Source organism: Oratosquilla oratoria, chromosome 20 (assembly GCF_046742065.1).
Source record: "Oratosquilla oratoria isolate Oo_2021 chromosome 20, ASM4674206v1, whole genome shotgun sequence".
NCBI classification, from domain to species: Eukaryota; Metazoa; Arthropoda; class Malacostraca; order Stomatopoda; family Squillidae; genus Oratosquilla; species Oratosquilla oratoria.
This window is the reverse complement of record NC_134796.1, coordinates 3004397-3027406: the sequence shown is the minus strand read 5'-3', so window position 1 is coordinate 3027406 and position 23010 is coordinate 3004397. Positions and strand designations below refer to the sequence as shown.

Genomic DNA, 23010 nt, shown 5'->3' with positions numbered 1-23010 from the left:
CATCCCTGTTCCTCACCCAGTGGTCAGGTAAGAGGAAATGCAACAAGACATCTTCACAGCATGGCTAGATAACCATAAACATTCTATTCTCACCTGTTCACTGCATGGTGACTCTACTCTGTCATCCACTTGGAAATTTACAGAGCAGACAAGAAGACATCCCTTGGGCCATGTCGCCTTTCTCTTCCCTTCTTCCATTTCTGCTCAACAGACATTTCTCTTTCACCCAAAGCCCTTTTCACTCCATCCATCCACCTTATTTTTGGTCTTTCTCTCAAGTTGACTATATCCACCACTAATTTCCTCACTACTAGTCTTTCCTTACTCATTCTTCCCATATGACTTATCTGGCAGTTGACTTTCCACTCCTGTTTCCACCTCACCTCCTCATTTCTCACTCTGTCTATCCTTGTAATCCCCATCATACTTTAAAAAACTTCATTTCAAATATGTTTAGGCTCTTCTGTCAACCTGAAAGTTGACACCGAGGGACATTTCGTCCAATTGTACTCAGTACATACCGGTATAGCTGTGCACGGGGGAAGATGAGGGAACCACGCCACTCAACCTGAATTCAGCTATGCAAGTGTGGTAGGTGCGGAAGATGTTATATATTCTTAGTTGCCTTAGATTGATAGGAATTCTAATGCAAAAATTAGAGCCCTTGAATTCGAGAAGAGTGACAGAACTCTATCTTTCCACTGTCATTAAATATTTGTACTATGGGCGCACTGGCAACCTCATCGAAAGGAAACCTCGCACCTCATCTTATGCCAGGGGTTGTCAACCTGCTTTTTCATGTATTCCGTGCCTATGTATTAGGCCCCTTTCACACTAGGCAACTAGTGACCGTCACTAGTGGCGGTCACTAGTTGCCTAGTGTGAAAGTCTCGGGCAACTGCAAGCAACCAGTGACTGTCACCGAGATGTGGAATCCTTTCTCATCATCTCATTAGTCGAAAGAATGGCATCAATGGGCAACAGCCACAGCCTGTTGCGCAACCGGGCGACAGCAGTGACGTAGTGTGAGAGGCTCTCCTTCCTCACTGGTCGCATTTCCCGAAGTCCGCTATGGATCGTCCATCGCACAATTGGCCCCACCTCTTCTCCAATGCAACTCTCATGTGAATAATGTTAACTGGCGTTAGTCAATAGGAAGTATTTAAAGATACCCAATTCGTCAGGTTGGGCAGTGAAGGCTGACATAAGGCTTTCAAATGAAACCAATCACAGTTATTTATTTCTTATTAAAATCTAGAAGCAATACAACTTAAGCACCTCTTTGAAACAAACTACTCTTTATTTCTAAAGTTTGCATTGTGAAGGACAGTGTTAGAACTGACGCAGAATTACCAGTAAACCCAGTTGATCGAAATTACACAGTTCTCTAGCGTTGTCATGTTGAAATATGGTACATAGTTTAATGAAATGTCCGCTTCAGGCCATGTAGACTTACTGGGATACTACTGAACCATAGAAGTCTTAGTTGTATGAATGATGAATAAACGGTTTAACAGAAAAAAAATATTGCACCCTGATGAAGCAAATCATCGTAGATTCTCTTATCAAAATAGGGTGGTTCACCATACCCTTCAAATATGGAGGACCAAATAGGGATCAATTATTGTAGAATCCCTCAATCACCTACCCCAACACACACACCGAACGACAAAGGTCAGAAGCGGCCTTCGCTCCGCGCCGTCACTCAGCTCATGGTAACGTTTTTCTATTACTCAATTTACGGTTTGGGAACATTAATGGTTAGGTTAGGTAAAGTAATAAAAAAAATGTTACCTTGACCTGAGCAACGTTGTGTGCCTGACTGACGACGCTAGGGGATGGGAGGGTATTCTGCAATTGATCCCCAAATTGGAATGTGTAAGAAGCGAAACAAAACACATACGACTCCGGCGCGATCTGGGAGACGCTGCGACTACTTCAACCTCAGAAGAAAACATAACAAATGAAGCATTTTACACAAACGTAATCAAACAAGAACACCTCAGTTTCTTCTGTAAAACTGATTAAAACAAATATAAATCACCGAAATAACACATTTTATTGTAAATGAAGGTCATTTCTACGAATAAGAAGAGAGGAGGGAAGGAGATCCCTATTTTCCCTATTTGAAAACTGGCTTGTGTGTCAGTCAAATAAAAACAAGGATAATGGACCCTCTGTAACGGCTGTGATCAAGTCAGTGCATAAATGTACCCCTAAATGAAGAAACAATAGAGTAATCTTTAACCTGTTTGGGACCAAGAATTACTCTATTGTTTTCCGATTAAACGTTCCTTTTGACCCATACAAAGCCAAAAATTTGACCAGTCAGTTACTTAAGTACCAAGAACACCGTAAATGATTTTCTGGGAGGTTAGAATCAGGCGACTTTATTCAGTCTATGAGAAATCGCTTGTTTTGAAAGGGCTATCACATTCTGAAAGAATGACGCCAAATTAACGGAACGGCAGGACCTTTTGAAAATATCTTTACATCTTGTCTGGAAATCACAGCTTCCTTTTAATGAAATGCCTCAATCACCAAAAAACCTCCCACTGACATCACGCTTCACATCCCATACGAAAACTATAACCCAGTAATTGAAACAGTACTTGGAAATTATATAATTCTTGGCATGGGTACCTCAACGCACTGAAATCCTGACGTCAACACAGCTCACCGTTCTAAAAGTCTAATATTGAACACAAGTATAATACAGTAGCAAGTCGGACTTCCTCTTCATCTCCGGTTAGGTTATGAGGGACGCGGTGAAAACAAAAAACATTCGGTTTCCGTAGTCCTGTCGGAATTCCGCATTGTCATTATCTAATGAAGTGGCGACTGTCCTTGCTGTTCACGAGTCAGACACGACGCCCACTTCAATGAAATAAACTCTCCGCATTTCTTCGCACAAATACTAGGGCCGGGGTTCTCAACCTATTTTCACAGATAACCCGTACTTATGCATTGCTATTCTATAACCCTCTGGAGATGATTGCAACATTAAATTTAATCGTTTTGCTTCCACTAACTGCTAGTGGCAAGGTTCCTATCAAGTGAACCTAGCTTCTAATCTAACCCAATCAATCCCAGTTGCAATTTTCATTATTTTGTCATGGGTGATGTCAGACAATTTCGATGACCTTGAGAGTACCTCTAAACCTTATAGAGTTAAAAGCAGTTTCAATTAACTCGATAGGAATCTGTCTACCTATATAATTCTATTCAGGCTAGCATCATTTAGTTTTATTTAGTTTAGGGCCCCAACATGTTCATTAATTATCAAATGAAAATTGTAACGTCTTTTACGGGATCTCGAAGATTAGAAATCAGTTGAGGATGCTTGAACAAGTCGTGCATGATCTAGAGCCGGAGTTCTCAACCTACGTATACTCCGTACTTATGCATTGCTATTCTTTAACCTTCTGGAGATGACTTCAACACTAAATTTAATCGTCTTGCATCCACTAGCTAGTGGCTTTCGGTTGGCTGAACCACTTGTGAACCGCCATGGCCCAATGGGGTTTCATGGACCACAGGTTGAGAACCGTTGACCTAGAGGAAGAACCCCAAAGAACCGGAGACATTAGGCACGTCATTCTTGGAATACACACGGAGAGGAACCAAAGGTTCTGAGGATGTCGTGATCAACTTCGTTCCACGGACAAGGTGTAGCTGAATGAAGAGATATGTGTACCTGGAGGGTGCGGATGGGGTTTGTGGAGGGGGGAAGTTGCAACAGTCGCATATCACGGAACATCGAGGAATCCATTCACAATAACGATAAATACTGGAAGATTTAACGCAGACCTGACATGTGGAGATGACCCGGGGAAGTGTATTGTGATTTGGTACGCTTCCTATAATACCCGTACATTGATGGTCTAAAGATTCAACAAACATGAAATACTGACGTGAAACCGTTGTATCACGAAAAACAGACGATGTTTGGTGGTGTGATTTTTTTTTTGGGGGGGGGGGTGTGAGAGGCAGATTGGTTTGAGGGAGATAGGGAGGGGGACGGGAAGGCTATGAGATGTATCAGAAATAAACGCATGAACATTATTTGTGAATTGCCTTTAAACCACCGAAGGATCAGGATGAAATACAACCAACACATGATATATGGATTAACACAAAGGCGACGTGCTCTGGTATTGCAATTGGTGCCGACTGCGCGCATTGAATGTCATGCAACTTAAAAGAGCCGCCGAGGATGCACGCACACACGCACAAAAAATCAAATCAAATAAAAAAAAAACGCACACACTTGCACACGCACGCAAATACACATTTGTATGAATTAGTTGAGCTAGGCGAAATCACTGCGTATCTAACAGCAATACTTTTGAACTGACCGCTAGGGAACAGCCTGTTAAGGGCGATGGACGCCTAGTTAAACTTGATGATTTTAGTCACTATCAGTTCTGGAAGAGAGTAAGGTTATTCTATTTCATAAACTTTAGCAAACGCACAAACAGTCCATTAGATGGATGTGCGGATAAACATCCCTAGGGATCAGTTGTAAAGCACGATCCTATCATTAAGATCAGGCAACTGTATCAATATGCGCAACGTGCTATAAACTCTTGATAGATCAACATGAGATATTCTGTAACATGCCATGTAACCCATATATATGATATGTATAACGTAACAATATGCCTTGTGCGATCAAGTACTAAGGTCACTTCGGCACCGTGGAAATGCCGTTATGAAACTATGAGCAATTAATTTCTAGGCTTCTACAACTTCTATTTGGCTTCAGTCGGGATTTATGAAACGTTACCCCACGGAGGGAATCTTGAACATCTGCATTGAGATTTATGAAGCATCTAAGATTTCGTAGTGAAGCATCTACTGTTCGATGTGGGTAGGAATTAATTAAGTTAATACACTGCCTTGCAGAGCTTCAGAAGCGTCTATTTGGTCTAACAGGGTCCCATGAAACTTTTTTTTTTTTTTTTTGTGGCTTGATAGGGGATTCAAGAAACGCCTAATAGGTCTAGAGCAAATTAGTCAAGCTTCTTGGCTCCCAAATGATCTGTAAAATGTCTAAAAAGCAATGTAGCAATTTGGCATTTATTTATTTTTTAGGGGTTCAAGAAGCTTTGTGTGGCTTTCGGAGACGTCTATGTAGACGATAAAATCTCCAGTTTAGCAATGGCAAAGGTTAAATGGCTTAAAAATGGGGATAATTTTAACGCTTTCTTTTACAATCGATGTTGTATGTAAAGATAAAAGAGAAAGAAAGGAAATAAAGAACACAGAGTGGCTGCGTTTCAACCCGTTGTAAAGTATTCCTAGTTTCAATGGCGAACAATCTGCGGACTCTGACAAGAGTCCTGACCGGAAGTCCGTTGTAGTACTGCGGTATCAGATGTGAAGGTCATACTTGCCTGGGCATCAAGGGATACATAAAACTACCCATGGGCAAGAATACCCCCATCCTCACGTATCAGAAGTAGGTGTTCAGAAGTATGACTGAGCGCGAAAACTTATACCATAAGCTTCTGGTACCGAAAAGAGAACGACATTCTGTTAACACAGCAAAAATGGCCACACCTGATTGGAAATGGTCAGCTGGCAGATACTGACACTAACCACTGTCTATTGCTCATACTCGACCACTGTTAAGTCGTGATACTGATTTCACGAAAGAGAACTGGTACTTTGGCAATACATCTATATTCATCTATCTTAAATATTTCAAGCAGCATTTGGATGATGTACGAACCTTGAAACCTCACCTAAACATGGAGTACTCCTAACTACTAAGCATTCCATATTTCACGTCCATTAGACTAATAAAACCTTACAATGTCTGAGAATTTTGTATGAAGTTTTCAAGCATCCATGACTTTGATCTGAACGTTTCATTACCACTAAACCACGCATTGAGGTGCTGCAACAGTGTCGGGTCTCGGCAGATACTTTCTCCTTCAGATTGATGCGCATTCTAAAGACCACGACACCACGTAGTAACCTCAATGGCTATTCATTCCATCAACCAGTCTCTAGACTTTTCATTCGTTTCGTTCAACCATCTCACACTTTAATTCAGAACAATATTGTTCTGTTGGAGCAGAGAACCGGAAACAGTCTAGCAGTCTTCGGCCCAGTGGGATACTTTCTCCTTCTGACTGATGCGCATTCTAAAGACCACGACACCACGTAGTAACCTCAATGGCTATTCATTCCATCAACCAGTCTCTAGACTTTTCATTCGTTTCGTTCAACCATCTCACACTTTAATTTAGAACAATATTGTTCTGTTGGGGCAAAGAACCGGAAACAGTCTAGCAGTCTTCGGCCCAGTGGGATACTTTCTCCTTCTGACTGATGCGCATTCTAAGGACCACGACACCACGTAGTAACCTCAATGGCTACTCATTCCATCAATCAGTCTCTAGACTTTTCATTTGTTTCGTTCAACCATCTCACACTTTAATTTAGAAACAGTCTAGCAGTCTTCGGCTCAGTGGGACCCAATCTCTCAAATTGCACTCACAAAGAACAACGACCCATTACTCCTGGGCGTTTTACATCTCGCTGAAGACTAAGGTATCTAATACTTATATCATTAGTATAGATACTGTTATGATTTTTATTACTAGTATTACTTCTATTTATTGAGCTGACACGGAGGCTGATCATAACGGAACTCCGCGTATCGTCCAGGTGTTGAGATCTCCCGAGATGTAGGACCTCGAACACCCGAACTTCTAAACTACTGGACCTCAAAAGTAACCTGACTGTTCGGCTACCAGGTCTGAAGCAACTAGATTCTTAATCTATTCGAAAAAAAAAAACCAGCTGCTAGTCTAAGAAACTGCCATGAAAACTGCTTCAACTAAAAACTAGAAATCCTAGTTGCCTCTGAGAGCTGGCCGATCTCCAATTTTTTTCCAGGATCATTATCATAGTTTATTGGTAAGGAAATGTAAATGAATTATTATTAGAGGCCACTTACATTTTTGTTATCATCAACCACGTCTTTTTATTCAATTATTGGGACTAAATGAATCTTTTTATGTCTTATCTCGAATATTTTTATATTTAATTTAGTCGAGTATAGCCTTGATGACTGGAAAGGGCAATTGATTCAGTATCTCAAACAAGTCAAGAGATCACACAATTAATCCCATCTTAGCTCTGGGAACTTCCTTTATCTGAAAAAAATTGTTTTATTAAAAGAATAATCTGCCTTATTGCCATCGGATACCCATGGGTATTTAGGTATCGTCTTTATAAAAATAAACTATCTTTTTTTTAACGAATGTAAAAATCCTTAGCCTCGCTCGATCTGACGATATCTTCGGCAGATTGATTCTGCCAAACATCTGACGACTTAATTTGAGAGGCAGACTGTGCATAGTAAGGTTTCGATCGGTCGAGGTGTCTCCGGTGAATAAAATCATCTGACGCTCGACAGAACGAAGAATTCAAAGTTGAAGGTGTCAAGGGAGTTCTCTGGTGAACGCGAAGAGAGGAACTCGCAACATTTGAATTAGTTCCTGAAAAGGAACAGTAACACACCGAAGAAGAAAGAGACCAAAGAGATAAAAAAAGATGAAGAGGGAAATGAAAAAGATGGAGATGAAGAGGGAGATGAAAGAGATGAAGGAGATGAAAGAGATGAAGGAGAGGACAAAGGAAATGAAAAAGATGAAAGAGATAAAGAAGATGATGAGGGAAATGAAAAAGATGAAGGAGATGAAAGAGATAAAGAAGATGAAGAGGGAGATGAAAGAGATGGAGATGAAGAGGGAGATGAAAGAGATAAAGAAGCTGAAGAGGGAAATAAAAGAGATGAAGGAGATGAAGAGATGAAGATGACGAAGGAAATGAAAAAGATGAAAGAGATGAAGAGTGAGATGAAAGAGATGAAGGAGATGACGAAGGAAATGAAAAAGATAAAAGAGATAAAGGAGATGACAAAGGAAATGAAAAAGATGAAAGACATGAAGATGAAGGAGATGCAAAAGAGGTGGTTATGATGAATGTGAAGAAGATGAAGAAAAAATGAATTTCATGAAAAGAACCAAAAAGTGTACGAGGGAAGAAAATATAAGTGAAAGCTTAGGTGGAGGTGGGGAGCCTACAACAGGAGGCGCTGAGTAGCTGCGGCCGAAGCCATCACCTTTACTAAATGCGCCTTGGCTGTTTGGGCAGATAACGGTCACCAGCGCATGTAAAAAAAAAAAAAAAAAAAAAAAAAAAATGACAAAGAGGATTATAGAGAAGCTAAGTTACTCAAGACAGCAGGACAGGACTCGTAGTAATGGATTTAAATTGGACAAATTTAAATTCAAGAAGTGAAATAGGCAAGAACTGCTTTACTAATAGAGTTGTTAATGATTGGAATAGACTTAGTAACCATGTTGTGAGAGTAACATTTCGTGAGACTCATATGTTGTGAGACTTAGGAACATGTTGTGAGACTTAGTAACATGTTGTAACCATGTTGAGGATGTTAGGTGGTAATGGACAAGGAACTGCCTAGTGTAGGCCTCATGGTCTCTTGCATCCTCAATTTTTAAGTTCTTAATCTGTTCATTAATCCGAATGTAATATATCTAGGATGAGGTGAGAGGTGTAGGATTTATGTTAAGCAGGGGTTGGATGATTAAAAGAAGGGATGTTTCATGGTCAAAATGAGCCAGATTCTTCTACCGGTGGGGACTAAACCGTTCCATCTCAAATTTCTTCAAGAATATATTTTCGGATTATCCCACATTGTAAGCAGAGACCTCCACCGGCCTTTGAGTTGCGACCAAATGATTTGAGTTGCGACCAAATGATTTGAGTTGCGACAAAATGATTTGAGTTGCGACCAAACGATTTGAGTTGCGACCAAATGATTTGAGTTGCGATCAAATGATTTGAGTTGCGACCAAATTATTTGAGTTGCGACCAAATGATTTGAGTTGCGACCAAATGATTTGAGTTGCGACCAAATGATTTGAGTTGCGATCAAATGATTTGAGTTGCGACCAAATGATTTGAGTTGCGACCAAATGATTTGAATTAGCGACCAAATGATTTGAGTTGCGACCAAATGATTTGAGTTGCGACCAAATGATTTTCACAAATTTCTTTTCACTCATTAACTTAAGACATGTCACCATATATTTAGATTTGCTTAGGAGATATCACGCATACCTATCGACGAGTTTAGGATTAATAACGAATCACTGGCGTGTGTGATGGCGAAGGAAGATTTTTATCTAATGATTATTTTTTACAACAAAAAAGTTTCGATGTTGAGCAATTAGCGTATTCTTTCAATTTGATGCAGCCAATGGTTGTTCCGAAGAATTATTGCTCAACGTATTTAACTTATGGTTGATTTAGTACAATTATCTATAGATTTCTTCTGTTTCATTGTTTATTACGAAGATTTTCTTTTCTATTCTTAGTTGGGAACTGTGTTGACAGACTCCGTTTTTTAACTTATGATTGATTTAGTACAATTATCTATAGATTTCTTATGTTTCATTGTTTATTACGAAGATTTTCTTTTCTATTCTTAATTGGGAACTGTGTTGACAGACTCCGTTTGTAACTTATGATTGATTTAGTACAATTATTTATAGATTTCTTCTGTTTCATTGTTTATTACGAAGATTTTCTTTTCTATTCTTAATTGGGAACTGTGTTGACAGACTCCGTTTTTTAACTTATGATTGATTTAGTACAATTACTGTATATATATAGATATCTTCTGTTTCATTGTTTATTACGAAGATTTTCTTTTCTATTCTTAGTTGGGAACGATGTTGACAGACTTCGTTTTTAACTTACGATTGATTTAGTACAATTATCTATAGATTTCTTATGTTTCATTGTTTATTACGAAGATTTTCTTTTCTATTCTTAGTTGGGAACTGTTGACAGACTCCGTTCTTAACTTATAATTAATTTAGTACAATTATCTATAGGTTTCTTCTGTTTCATTGTTTATTACGAAGATTTTCTTTTTCTATTCTTAGTTGGGAACTGTGTTGACAGACTCCGTTTTTTAACTTATGGTTGATTTAGTACAATTATCTATAGATTTCTTCTGTTTCATTGTTTATTACGAAGATTTTCTTTTCTATTCTTAGTTGGGAACTGTGTTGACAGACTCCGTTTTTTAACTTATGATTGATTTAGTACAATTATCTATAGATTTCTTATGTTTCATTGTTTATTACGAAGATTTTCTTTTCTATTCTTAATTGGGAACTGTGTTGACAGACTCCGTTTGTAACTTATGATTGATTTAGTACAATTATTTATAGATTTCTTCTGTTTCATTGTTTATTACGAAGATTTTCTTTTCTATTCTTAATTGGGAACTGTGTTGACAGACTCCGTTTTCGCTGATACTATTTCGCATTGCGCACGTAACAAGATGGTTGCTGGGACATCATTTTTTCGTCCCAATCTTTATTGGATTTTTTTTTTTCATTCAATACGAATTTAATCCTATGATAGTAAACTCACTTTTAAAGGCATTAGATTGAAAAACTTTTATGGCTGATGGTTGATAGAACACAATGGTTTTGCTTAAAACGGTTTTGGTTTATCTTTCATCAGATTGGCCGTGCGCATTTCTACAGTATTTTGACTTAGTGGAGACTTACTAGAGAACAAAAATCATATTACCCGCTCAAGTAATAGTGTAAGTGGAGGACAAGAAGTAAGAATTAAGAAAATTTTCGGAAATTATATCAAAATGGCGATTAATAAAAAGTCTCCAGCGTTTCGAGGAAATCGGTTAAAAAAAAAGTCTCTGACAAGTTCGAACAAAATAAACGCAATTTGTTGGTCAGATATTATGAAAGTAATTTTTTTTCCCAGTGGTCTTCGCACGCCTTTACCAGCTTATGCTATGATTTTTTATATACGCACGACATATTTGCTTCCAATTGTTTATCTCGAGGGTATTTTTCGCCACGCTTTCGGTGGGCCATGCATTTTGAGGTCATATTTTGCAGAGCACTTGTGATCAATATGTCCGCAAAAATTGCATGTTTGTCGCATGAAAATGAAACGTGTGTGTACATACATACATACATATATATATACATATATATATATATACATACATACATGTATATATATATATATATACATATATATATATATAATATATGTATATATATATATTCATTTACATATATACATATATATATATATATATATATATATATTTGCATATACATATACATACATATATGTATATACATATATACATAAATATATATTTATATAAATATATATATATACATATATATATATATAATTATATATATATATATATAATATTCATATATACATATATATTATATATATGTACACATGGATATATACCCATACATATATATACATACACAAATATATATATGCACAAACACACATATACATATAGAAGAATCTTACTTAACTTTTCCGTGTTGATTAATGTGACGGGAGTTAAGATATAGAGTAATTCACTAACTACTCTTTTATCTTTCCAAATGACCTGATTTTCATAAACTTTTCACACACTACTAAGTGACCATCAATGTGGATAGAGTTCTTGCACCAGTACTCTATATTATCACTGTCACTACGACTATCACATTAGTAAGGAGGGGAGAAGATTGTATCGAGAGTTAGCGGAGCAGGGTAGAAACTGACAAATTATCTGGACATTGACTGCATAGAGGCTTCGATTTAACTTCTTTTGGATTGAATGACATCGTCTGACGCCAAAATAAAACCCTTAAATGTGCCAAAAATTATCCAGTTGTCTAAATGATCATTTTTCTAACCTTCTATGGACAAGACTTTTTTTTCTTATGGTGAATGAAATAGTTTGGTTTTAGTTAGAGAAAAATCGCTAAATTTGGAGAAAAAAAAAACCACCCACGGTCCAAAAGAAGTTAAAGAAGCTCAAACACCAGACGAGTTAGGAATGAATTGATGAATTTTCAGTTCCGTTCACAATTCGATTAAGTACAATCGATGATTTCATTTCGGTCGTGTGTGCCTATATTGCAAGTTAATTTCACATTTACTTGCTCCCGCTGGCAGCGACTGTTGGCTTTTCTGTTTCACTGTTGATTCACAGGGCTGGGTCTAGTAAACATTCACAATAAAGGATTTTTGTTTTCATGTGTTAAGTAAATTTTCTGCCGGGTTTATATACTGAGTGGCCAACAAGAACGACGGCCCGTCTGTAGTTCTTGGCTTTCCAGGACAAAGCCAAACTTCTATGATTCTTTACTCCAAAAACATGTCCAAACTCTTCCAGAGAAGGTTTCAAATCTGATAGTTCTTAGGTTATTCTTTTTCAGCTTTTGGGGCACTAGAGAAAGACACGGATCTCGTCCTTCAGCTCTTCAGAATCCTTTTCCTCGTGCCCGACACTTTCCAGATGACTTCCCCATTCACTTCTGGAACAGACTCCTTTCAGAGAGTGAGGAACAGACGAAAATCCACGGAAGCATTGAATCACGACCTCATCTCAGTGACGTCTGCATTTCTCGTTGCTTCCGAACTTGCCCTCGAGTTCTTCCATGACGTTGTCGTAGATGCGAGAGTTTTCAGCAACAAAAGGTTCCCTCCATGTGTTGTCCTTCTGCGTCTTCTTTCGCTTGATCCCTGGCGAGTGGACAAGGAAGGCGCGATCCAGGATCACCAAGCTGTAGCCCCGGAGGCAGAACTCATGCATCTGAAAGAGAAGTACAAACATTAGTTCTTCATTCAGTAATAGTCTACTTCTTACTTTTTTTCGGGTAGTTACGATTAGACAACTTTATGGATGGGGACGACAGGAGGTGGTGGATACGGAGCTGCCTAGTGTAGGCCTTATGGTCTCTTGCAGTCTCCTTTATTCTTATGTTCTTATGTACTAAACAATTTCATCTAAATATGGGGGTCTCCTTGCCCATTGACACCTTCACTAACGAGGGGGCGCCATGAAGATGAATGAAATCACCTGGCGACAGATCATAACAAAAGGATAGATGGAACACTATGGAAGGGAGTTTTCGAGAGGTAAAATGAAGTTATGAGCAAAGGATAAATTTTGGCAGAAAATGTGCAAGAATTACAGTAAAAAGTAAGACTATATATAAGTACATTGTTTTATTTTTATTCTTATGGCACATGCTGCTGCGGCTGTCGAGAGGTAAAATGAAGTTATGAGCAAAGGGTAAAGATTGGCAGAAAATGTGCAAGAATTACAGTAAAAAGTAAGACTATATATAGGTACATTGTTTTATTTTCTCCTTATGACACATGCTGCTACGGCTGTCGGCGACTGTCACTTGTCCTTGATACCTGAGCAACATAACAAAGGTAAGAAGGGAGAGTCTCCGAGTTAGGCGAGCTAGGGGTTCCCGGCGGAGTTAGTCTCGTCTCAAGTTATCTAAAGACATTTCGAGATAACACCAGCCATAACAAATTCTCACTCGCTGCCACATGTAATTTGTCAGTTAACTAGTTAAGTTGCTTGTTCTAGACTCAAATCAAGAAAGTGAGGAGCCTGCGTCAGGATGCGCGTTGCTGCGGCCGGAACCGTCACCTTTGTCCTATACGCTTGGACTCCTAGAGAAAGTGACAACAATTGCTGGGGATCGGAGGGAAGTGTGGGATTCGAACCCACAGCTAAGCGAATGCAAGCCCAGCACGCTTCTGATTATTATGCCACCAGCGCACAATAAACCAAGGGGAGCGCATAAAGTTAACACCTGTCCCAAAAGAAACCAGAAAGGACGAAAGGACCAAGTCACTGACCTGAGTCATCTTGTCCTGCAGTCCTTCCCAGGAGAGTCTCTCGTCGTAGAAGGGTTCGTCCTTGGTGCTGATGTAGATGGGTTCCCATCGATGGTACGGAAACTGACGCCTCACAACCGAAAACGCCTGCAAAAGTGGAACACCTGGAGTTAGTTTGTCGTGAGAGAAACAAAGTTAAGACCTACTGGGTTTTGTTGTCTGGTAATGGTGGGGATTGTGTGTTTGTGTGTGTGTGTGCATACGCGTATGTATATACAAGCCTATGTATATGTGTATACATACATCTGCGTGCATATGAACCTGGTACAACGTAGTGTGCCGTTGCGTGCACACTTCAGTACCCATGTCATGAGACCCAGTCATCAACATAAACGCTTACTCTTCAGCAAGGGGTTGCGGTACAGCACGCCGTCACAATATCACAATACACTAGACTGCACTAGGCACACGTGTCCTTGACTGTTTGAGTACATGACCGTCACGCCCTTAGCATGAAAGGAATCCTGTGGTTGTGCTGTGCCATGCCCTTGCGCGAATGAAGTCTCATGTTTGTATTTTTAAGGCACACCTTACTTGAATACGATGTGTTGTGTATTATCATTAATGTTATTGTCACTTGTGGAAAGAAATATTGTGTATATTTCGTAATATTTATGTTATAAAGTAAACCGCTGGGGCACGTTTCGAATACGTTCTGTCAGATGACGCCAAGCTCGGAAAACGTTACACAATTTGGCGCGAAAAAATGTTCTTCTTTCCCATTGGATGGAGGTGGCTGAACTACCTTATTTAGGTACGTATCGATACCCAGGAAACGTAATGACCAATTCCCAGGCTATATAAGGCCGGGTAGAGAGCGACTACAGAGAGAACCAGAGTGGAGACCAAAGCAGAGAGAGACAGCAGAGATATGAGAAAGAACACTGAGAACAGAGAGAAGACAAGAAAAGAAGCAGACGTCCACGGTTCATCTGAACCTACGTAGATTTTTTTTCTTCTACATTCGTCGATCACGACAACTCAATTAAACAAGCACTTCGCAATCTTCAGGTACCGAACCCACGAATTGGTAATCTCCATGCGAAGTGCCAGCCTTCGCTTTTCCGAATTAGTTCGGAAATCTAGACTAAAGCTAAGTACGACTCTACACATGCTCTCTCTCTATTATTTCTCCACTACGAGACACCATCCTATCATCTACGTGTTTCCCAACTACCAGAACATTTCTCTACCAGAAGTTATCCTCAAACAACTCATTTGTTGCCAAGACTTGAAGATCGGACCAGACGACTTTCCATTGGTACGACTACTAGTAACCAGAATCAAGATCGTCTACACCATAATCAAGACTTCATTTCGCCCACCTGTTCTTACGTGTTGCATACAAGCGCAGAACTAGCTACTACACCTGGTAACTATTTAAGTACCTATTTATAATTCGTGCAACATAGAGTATATGCATTTAGATCTTGCATTGCCACTTTTTCTTATTTTATGTCCATCTATGTTGTTTGTGTCTATTTTACTATTGTAAATAATAATTAATGTTAACGAAGAATTTAATTATCCTGCCTGAACTCTGTCACTCGCCCGAGCTGCGCACGTTTTTTTTTTTTTTTTTTTTTTTTTTTTGTGTGTGTGTATCGCGACTAGCCTGGCCCATAGGTGGGTCGTGACAATGATCATGTTTATTCTTGTGTGCGTGCGTACACAACCTGGTAGAGGCACGAAGAGGTGGATAAGAAATATAAACTCCCGAGAAGGGGACTAGTATGTTGCAAACAAGAGGGAATTCAACAGTAAAGTGGAGATATTTTTACACACACATACACACACTTATATATACATATAATGCATGTGAATATATACGTACATATCCATATGTACATCTACATGTATATATATAATTGTGTATACATACATATGTGTATACACATAAAAATCCCTTCCCCCTCTATCCTTCATTACCGTCTTCCCTTCGTTTACTGCACCTTAATCTTCCCTCTTTTTCTCTCTCTCTCTCTTCTCTCCCCACTACATGTCTCCTCTTTTTTTTTCATTCATCTACAGTCCACTCACCCACCATGTACTGGCACGTTCGCTACCTCCATTGTGATCTTTTTCTTTGAGCACTTCTCTAACGATTGAGGTGTCACGTTATGAATAAGATATTCAGATTGCAAGTAGGACCAAAGGAAAAATAACACCTTCAATGATAAGGCATCGAGATGGGTCATAAACCCCTACGCTACAGCGGAGCTTTCATAGAGATTAACAAAAGTGCTAGGCAGCAGACAGAATAACATAAATCAACCTGCGATACGGAATAAAATGTATAACTTAAAAGAACCTTCCTCACTGGTTTTGCCCATGAAGTACTGGAACCGAAGTCCCTTTAGGGTTGTCCTAGCCAGTCCTCGGGAAGTTCTTGAATTCTATCGGAGGGCAACTCCTCATAGGTTCCAACCCAAAACCTTGGTCACACTCCCCGAGATTGACCCGAAAGTTCTCGAAATCGACCGGAGAATTCAGCTTCTGATACGTTCCCACCCAGAACCTTGGTCTTACCTTCATGACGCCCGGAGAACCTAGCTGATGCACCCAGTCAGTGATGCCGGGGAATTTCTGGCAGTGGTTGCAGACAAGGCGATGGAAGTAGACAGCTTCGCCTTTGGCGTACTGCCGTACCAGCTCCTCCTTCGTGGAGGGTATTGTGGTGGCCACTTCGAAAGTCGGTACAATATAAATCCGGGGCCAGACGGACCCTACCCGGAGATCCTTCCCGTTGGAGATCTTCTGCATGAAGGCGAGGAACTCTGGGATCATATCTGACGAAGGGAAGAGTTCCACGTCAGAGGGAAGAACGTACTGGGTGGTAGATGCGGAACGGGCAACGTTCCTTGCTACGTTAACAGGGTAAGGTAGTAGCTTGGAGGAGCGGTAGGTCTTCGGGAGAGGTTCCTCTTCGGTATAACAATCCACAGCTTTCTCGTCCGGGATGACCCTCCAGTTCTGGACGGCAGGTGGCGTGTCCTTGTGCCAGTACAGATGCCAGGAGACGTTCTCCCTGATGGCCCTGGATCCGCAGGCCCTCAACCGGGCCAACTTAGCCAAAACGAGGCAGAAGTCGGTGTTAGGGACGTAGACGGCCACACTGACGGGCCCCGTCCATCGCGTCGCCAGTTCCTCCACGTGGTGGAGGAACTCCGGCGTAGCGTGCGTCGAGTACGTGACGGACTCGTTCAACCGGTAGGACCGGTCGGCCGGAAGGTAGTTCAGAACCACCTGGTAGGATCCCCCTTCCCCTAGTTGTGGTGATGACTGGAGTCGCAACTTGGGAGAGGATTTGAGGGCGAGCTGCGTACATAAAACCGAGGACGACCCGTCTTCGGCGCCTCCTATGGGGTCAGACAGAGGTTCCTCGTTCTGAGTACCTTCCCCGGGGCATACGAACAAGGAACAGGGCGCCCCCAGCAGGAGCCAGGCGCCTCCGATGAGGATCACTGCCAAGAGGGCTGTGCGCTGCCATCGTCGGATGTTCCTCAAGGCCATGACACCATAAGCGGGACTTGCTAGCTGGTGCTCCAGGTCGAGTCGCGACAGCCTGGAAGAGAAGTACAGAATCAGGTCATGAGCTCCCAATTAAATTTTCCTAAGTTCATCTTAAAATTTCTAAACTTTCGCTTAGATACGTTCACATCGAGTCGCGCGACAGCCTGAAAGAGAAGTACAGAATCAGGTCATGAGCTCCCAATTAAATTTTCCTAAGTTCATCTTATAATTTCTAAACTTTCGCTTAGATACGTTCATATTTTCAAGCTCCTACATAGGATTTCTGTAAGAGTGAAAAATGTAAGAGGTATATCATTATGGAATTCCCTCGCTAATTCACATAATTCTCTCAATGATACCAAGCCTTCTATCTTTCAGACGAGCAGAATGGCCTACCGGTAGCTAGAACGATTGTAATGATAATACTGAAATCGTAAAATAAAGCGACAGGGTAAATACATTTTCAAAACAGCCGTGGTTAAGTATTTGGATGGAGCTTCACGCGAGTGATGACGTCATTACTTCGACATCATTCGAAACTGGATGAAACTGGACATAATGCACCTGGGACCAAAGGCGCGTACCTGGTAGTAGCGGTCCTGAGAGACAGACGTCAGAGAGGATCATCTCAATACCCTTACCGCCATCTGGAGGTGCAACCCTAAGCGGCTGACACTCGGTTTCTACACCGGGAACAATGTCTCCGTCAATTTCAATTGTATTTCCTCCTGGTAATGGGTGACTGATCATCTTCTATCACTATAAATCAGTGAAAAAAGAAGAAGCTGTCTCCAATACAATGTAGACAATAATGTTTCTTCTGAAAGAAATATGTTGTCCATTTTGAGCATGTAGATGGTGTGCGTGTGATTCACCATCGTCTTGGATCACGTGTTACACTCGTGATCGACAGCTATTACCCTCCCAGAAGAAAGCTCAGAGCTCATATATGACCGATCTATAGGTAATCTTGTGACCTTACACGCACACACACAGCCAATTCCCCGCCCACAAGAGTTGGAGTAACAACTCGCAGCGCACGCGTGTGTGTGTGCGTATGTGTGTGCGCGTGTGTAAAATCTCAGCATTACCTATAGGTGGGGCCATATATGAGCTCTGAGCTCTCATTCGGGAGGGTAATAGCTGTCGACCACGAGCTTAACACGTGATCCAGAAATGTGGCGAGTCACAGAAGGCTAGATATCCTCGCGGTACTCACTCAGATGCGGTTACATCTTCTTTCAATAAACCCCTTTCAGTAATGGATGAACCTATTTCTTGTAGTTTAACTCTCTTCAGGCTATTCTGTTCATCTGTGTGGTACCCTGTAGGTACCAAAAACGTTATTGGTTTTATTCTCTTCAGTTTTATACATACATATACCAAAGGCTTTTTCCCCCTTACAAGGGAGGTAGCAAAAAAAAAAAAAAAAAAAAAAAAAAAGCATAGAAACCACTCCCACCCATTCCATCCCCTACATACTCCACACTCCCCTCTACCCTCCCTCTTATCTTGGCACCTCCTGGATGACGGGTCATCCCTGCATCCTGTCCACTGCCCTGGGTCAGAAGCAGTGCCCCAAGACACAGTATATCCACAGCAAGGCCGCTTCATTAAATCGGCGACACCCCCCCTCTCCGTCCTCTCATTCAGGAAAGGAGAAGACGGGGAGAAATCCCTTCGGGCTGCGTCAATTCGTTTGGTTTTATGACAATAAAAACCATGGCACTCTCTTGATCAATATGCATAATATTTAGTAAGACTGCATTCACGTGTCAAGTTTATTGAAGATTTCCTAAAGTCAAATTCGCATATAATTAGAATACGCTCACCTTTTTATTTATTCATTAATTAATTAATTTATTTTTTACTTTTTCATATCAAAGGGATACTACGGCAGTAACTAGAACAAGAGGTAAGTACTACCCGTTGGGGGAAGGACCTAAATGCTTTAGGTCATGACCTCTCATGAACTGCCATGACCTCTGACGCCTCTTCAGTTTCGATGCCGTTATGACAGGCTTTATACTGGCTAATCGTCACACGATTCTGTTCAGCTTAGCGCAAAATCTTTGAGTACAGTTACATAGGCTATGCTCAGATACTGGCAGTTTTGCACCAAATTATGAAAAAATGGGGAATCTCTGACTCCGACCTTTGTCCATGCGATCAAATACAGACCCATGAACACGTCCTGAATGAGTGTAGCGTGGCAGGATCTCCCGTCCCTGTCTATTAACAAACTTACACAACCCAGAACTAGTAACCTACCTCACCAATTGCAGATTTTGACAATTTAGGCTGATGACGTATGAAATGATAATAAAGCTTTGGGCAGAAGCTTCCACTGGAGGCACTGATACAATAACAATCAAGAACTCGTACTTGGGCGTCGATATCCAGCGCTTCTATCCTTGGGGACGATATCACGTTGAAGACTTGGTTATAGGAGTGGTAAAAGTGATATCTAAGGAAGGCAGAAGAGAGGAAGATAGTAATAGAAGCTACTCGTAAAAGGAATCATGATAACTGAATGCCGTGACTGGTCTCTCAGCTTACTAACAACACTTATGTAGTCAACATCACATAGAGATACCAGTGAAGAAGCTTTCTACGGAAACACAATATGTTGGTTTGGGTTCTGGTGGCAGCGGTGGGATGTTACATTTGGTAATGTTGAAATATTGGCAGATATTGGTGAGAATGTCGTCTGTGTTTGTGGTGTCACCTGAATTTAAATAGTGTATGAGTCTTTTCCATAGGGGGTCTGTTGCTTGAGCGGCAATAATGCGTTCTCGCGTAATGTCAAGTGGCTCTGCTGCTTGGCGTATTGTTGCTACGTTTCTACTAAGGGCGTCGGCGACAGAGTTGTTGTAAGACAAAACAACAGGGTAACTATAGTCGATTCTATTCAGAACAAGGAAGAAACTTGTGCTCAAGAGACAGAGTTATGTCTTCTTTTATTTCTGATACTGTGCGAAAGAGGAAAACGACACTTAGAAACAATGTAAGAATAAAACACTTTATTACCGAAAAATTGTAAAATTAAATGGACCGTACACTCGTATTTTCGATCTGGCTAATGCATTATACTGCCATCAGTATGCTAAACCTGTCACAATTAACTCATTTACCGTTATTTTCATAATAAGTATTCTATTTTGGTTGTATTCACAGATTGATGAAAAACAAAAAAGAAATAAATATATACCTATATATATACTGTATGTATATATATATATATATATATATATATATATATATATATTTATATATATATGTTCGAATCCTCTGCGAATCCTCTGCGCGACGGTCATAAAGATTATCTGATTGATGTCGCTGTTCACTAGCGAATTTCTCATATATATATATCATATATATATATATATATATATATATATATATATATATATATATATATATATATATATATATATACAAAAGATCCTTGAAACTACGGAGACTGAAGCCACGGATTTCGATAATCACAGACAAATTCTTGAGAATCAAGGTTTCGACCGAAATATGAAAATTCCCGTGGAAATGTGGCAACACCGGACGTTTAACTTCATGAACGAACAAACGCACGCACGCACCCACACCCACACATACACATATGGACGTTTGTGTGCGTGTGTATTTATATGCGTGTATGTCTGTGTGTGCGCGTGTTTTGTGGGTATATATATATATATATATATATATATATATATATATATATATATATATATACACATATATTTTTATCAACCACAATGCACTTTAATTCTAAGCCATCAACATCGGTGTCCCGATGGAGAGAACATGCAGAAATTGAAACGTGGTACGACCAAGGACTCGAACCCGGTTAGCGCGTAACAAGTGCTGTAGTGACTTAAACCATTGCTCCATCTCTCTTGATGGAGCAATGGTTCGAGTTACTACAGCACTTGTTACGCGCTAACCAGGTTCGAGTCCTTGGTCGTACCACGTTTCAATTTCTGCATATTGCCTCCATCGAGACACCCGATGTTGATAGCTTAGAATTAAAGTGCATTGTGGTTGATAAAAACGTATCGCTATCGCTGGGACCCATTCAGTGTTGTCCATATATATATATATATATATATGTATATATACATATATATATATGTATATATACACATATATGTTGAAACACAATGGCAAAAGCCGACAAGACTGTGAGAATCAACACCGTGTGAGATCGAAACCTTTATTGGTACGACGTTTCGCTTGTTACAGCTTTTTCAAGTACAGACATATGACAAACACTCTGAGTACATATAGGCCGACGGGGAAGGAACTGGGAGAGGTTATCAGGAAGGGGTGGGTGGTAGGTGGAGGGGCGGAGGGGGGGTGAGAAGGGGACGGGTGGGACTTGGTGGAGATAAAGGAGGACATTTCGGACAGTTTGTTGAAGTGGACTAAGGGGGACATTTCATACATTTGTATAATGCGGGTAACAGATGGATGACGGGTGGGACTTGGTGGAGATAAAGGAGGACATTTCGGACAGTTTGTTGAAGTGGACTAAGGGGGACATTTCATACATTTGTATAATGCGGGTAACAGATGGATGATAGGAGGGGCGATGTTGAACATGCCTCTGTTCTGCTCAATGGTTTTGAAGCTTTGAATGGCGGCCGCTTCCAGGCATTTCCTCCTCACCCTGTCTGGTTCACTAAAAAGAAGCTCTGCGTTATCCCAATCCATCAGGTGGTCGTTGGTGTTCCGGTGGATAACACAGGCGTTGGTGGTGATGTTGTTCCGGGAATCGTAGCGATGCTCCCGGATCCGGGTCTTCAGGTCACGGGAGGTCTCGCCGATATATAATTGATCACATCCAGCACAGGGTATGCGGTAGACACCAGCGTTTTTTCCCCACATCTTGTCCCGGCTGTCACTCCTTCTAGAGAGCTCTTTGATAGTCCTGCTGGACTGGTCCACTACCTGAATGTTGCAACGCCCAAGTGTCCGGGTGAGGGTGGTGGTGACGCTGCTGGCTGGAAGGATAAGCCTCCTAGCTGGATCTTTCGTCGGTTCCCGCCCTTCCATTATTTTGAGTGACTTTTTCTTGCACTGGTGGATGATGCACTCTGGATATTTTAATTTCTGAAAAACTTCCTTTATGTGCCTAAACTCGTCCTCTAAGAATTCAGGGCTACAAATTCTGAGAGCTCTGAGGTAGAAACCTATAACTACACCTTTCTTAATACACCTACCACCCACCCCTCCCTGATAACCTCTCCCAGGTCCTTCCCCGTCGGCCTATATGTACTCAGAGTGTTTGCCATATGCCTCTACTTGAAAAAGCTGTAACAAGCGAAACGTCGTACCAATAAAGGTTTCGATCTCACACGGTGATGATTCTCACATATACATATATATATATATATATATATGTGTGTGTGTGTGCGTATGTGTGCGTGTGTGTGTGTATGTGTGTGTGTGTCTGTGCGTGCGTGTGTGTGTATTATATATATATATATATGTATATATATATATACATATATATAGTTTGTGTGTGCGAGTACGTGTGAGCGTGTGGTGTGTGTGTCTTTGTGTGTGTGTATGGTGAGTGTATGTCTATGTGTGTGAATGCGTGCGTGCACGTATTAATGTACGTTTTTGTGTGTGTGTGTATTTATCTGCTTGTGTATGTACATGTGTGTCTGTGTGTTCGTG

General features: G+C 40.6%; 1 protein-coding gene across 2 annotated transcripts in view; it reads right to left on the bottom strand.

The window, feature by feature from the left end:
- Positions 1-11354: 11354 nt before the first annotated feature.
- LOC143036374 (beta-1,4-glucuronyltransferase 1-like) overlaps positions 11355-23010 on the bottom strand; it is an 86147-nt gene continuing 74491 nt past the window's right edge. For both annotated transcript variants that reach the window (XM_076203631.1, XM_076203632.1), the window contains 3 exons: positions 16342-17377; positions 13774-13899; positions 11355-12706 (listed from right to left, as the gene is read on the bottom strand). In XM_076203631.1, the coding sequence (XP_076059746.1) occupies positions 12500-12706; positions 13774-13899; positions 16342-17377 (1369 nt within the window). In that variant the 3' untranslated portion in view covers positions 11355-12499. The remainder of the gene's footprint in view (positions 12707-13773; positions 13900-16341; positions 17378-23010) is intronic.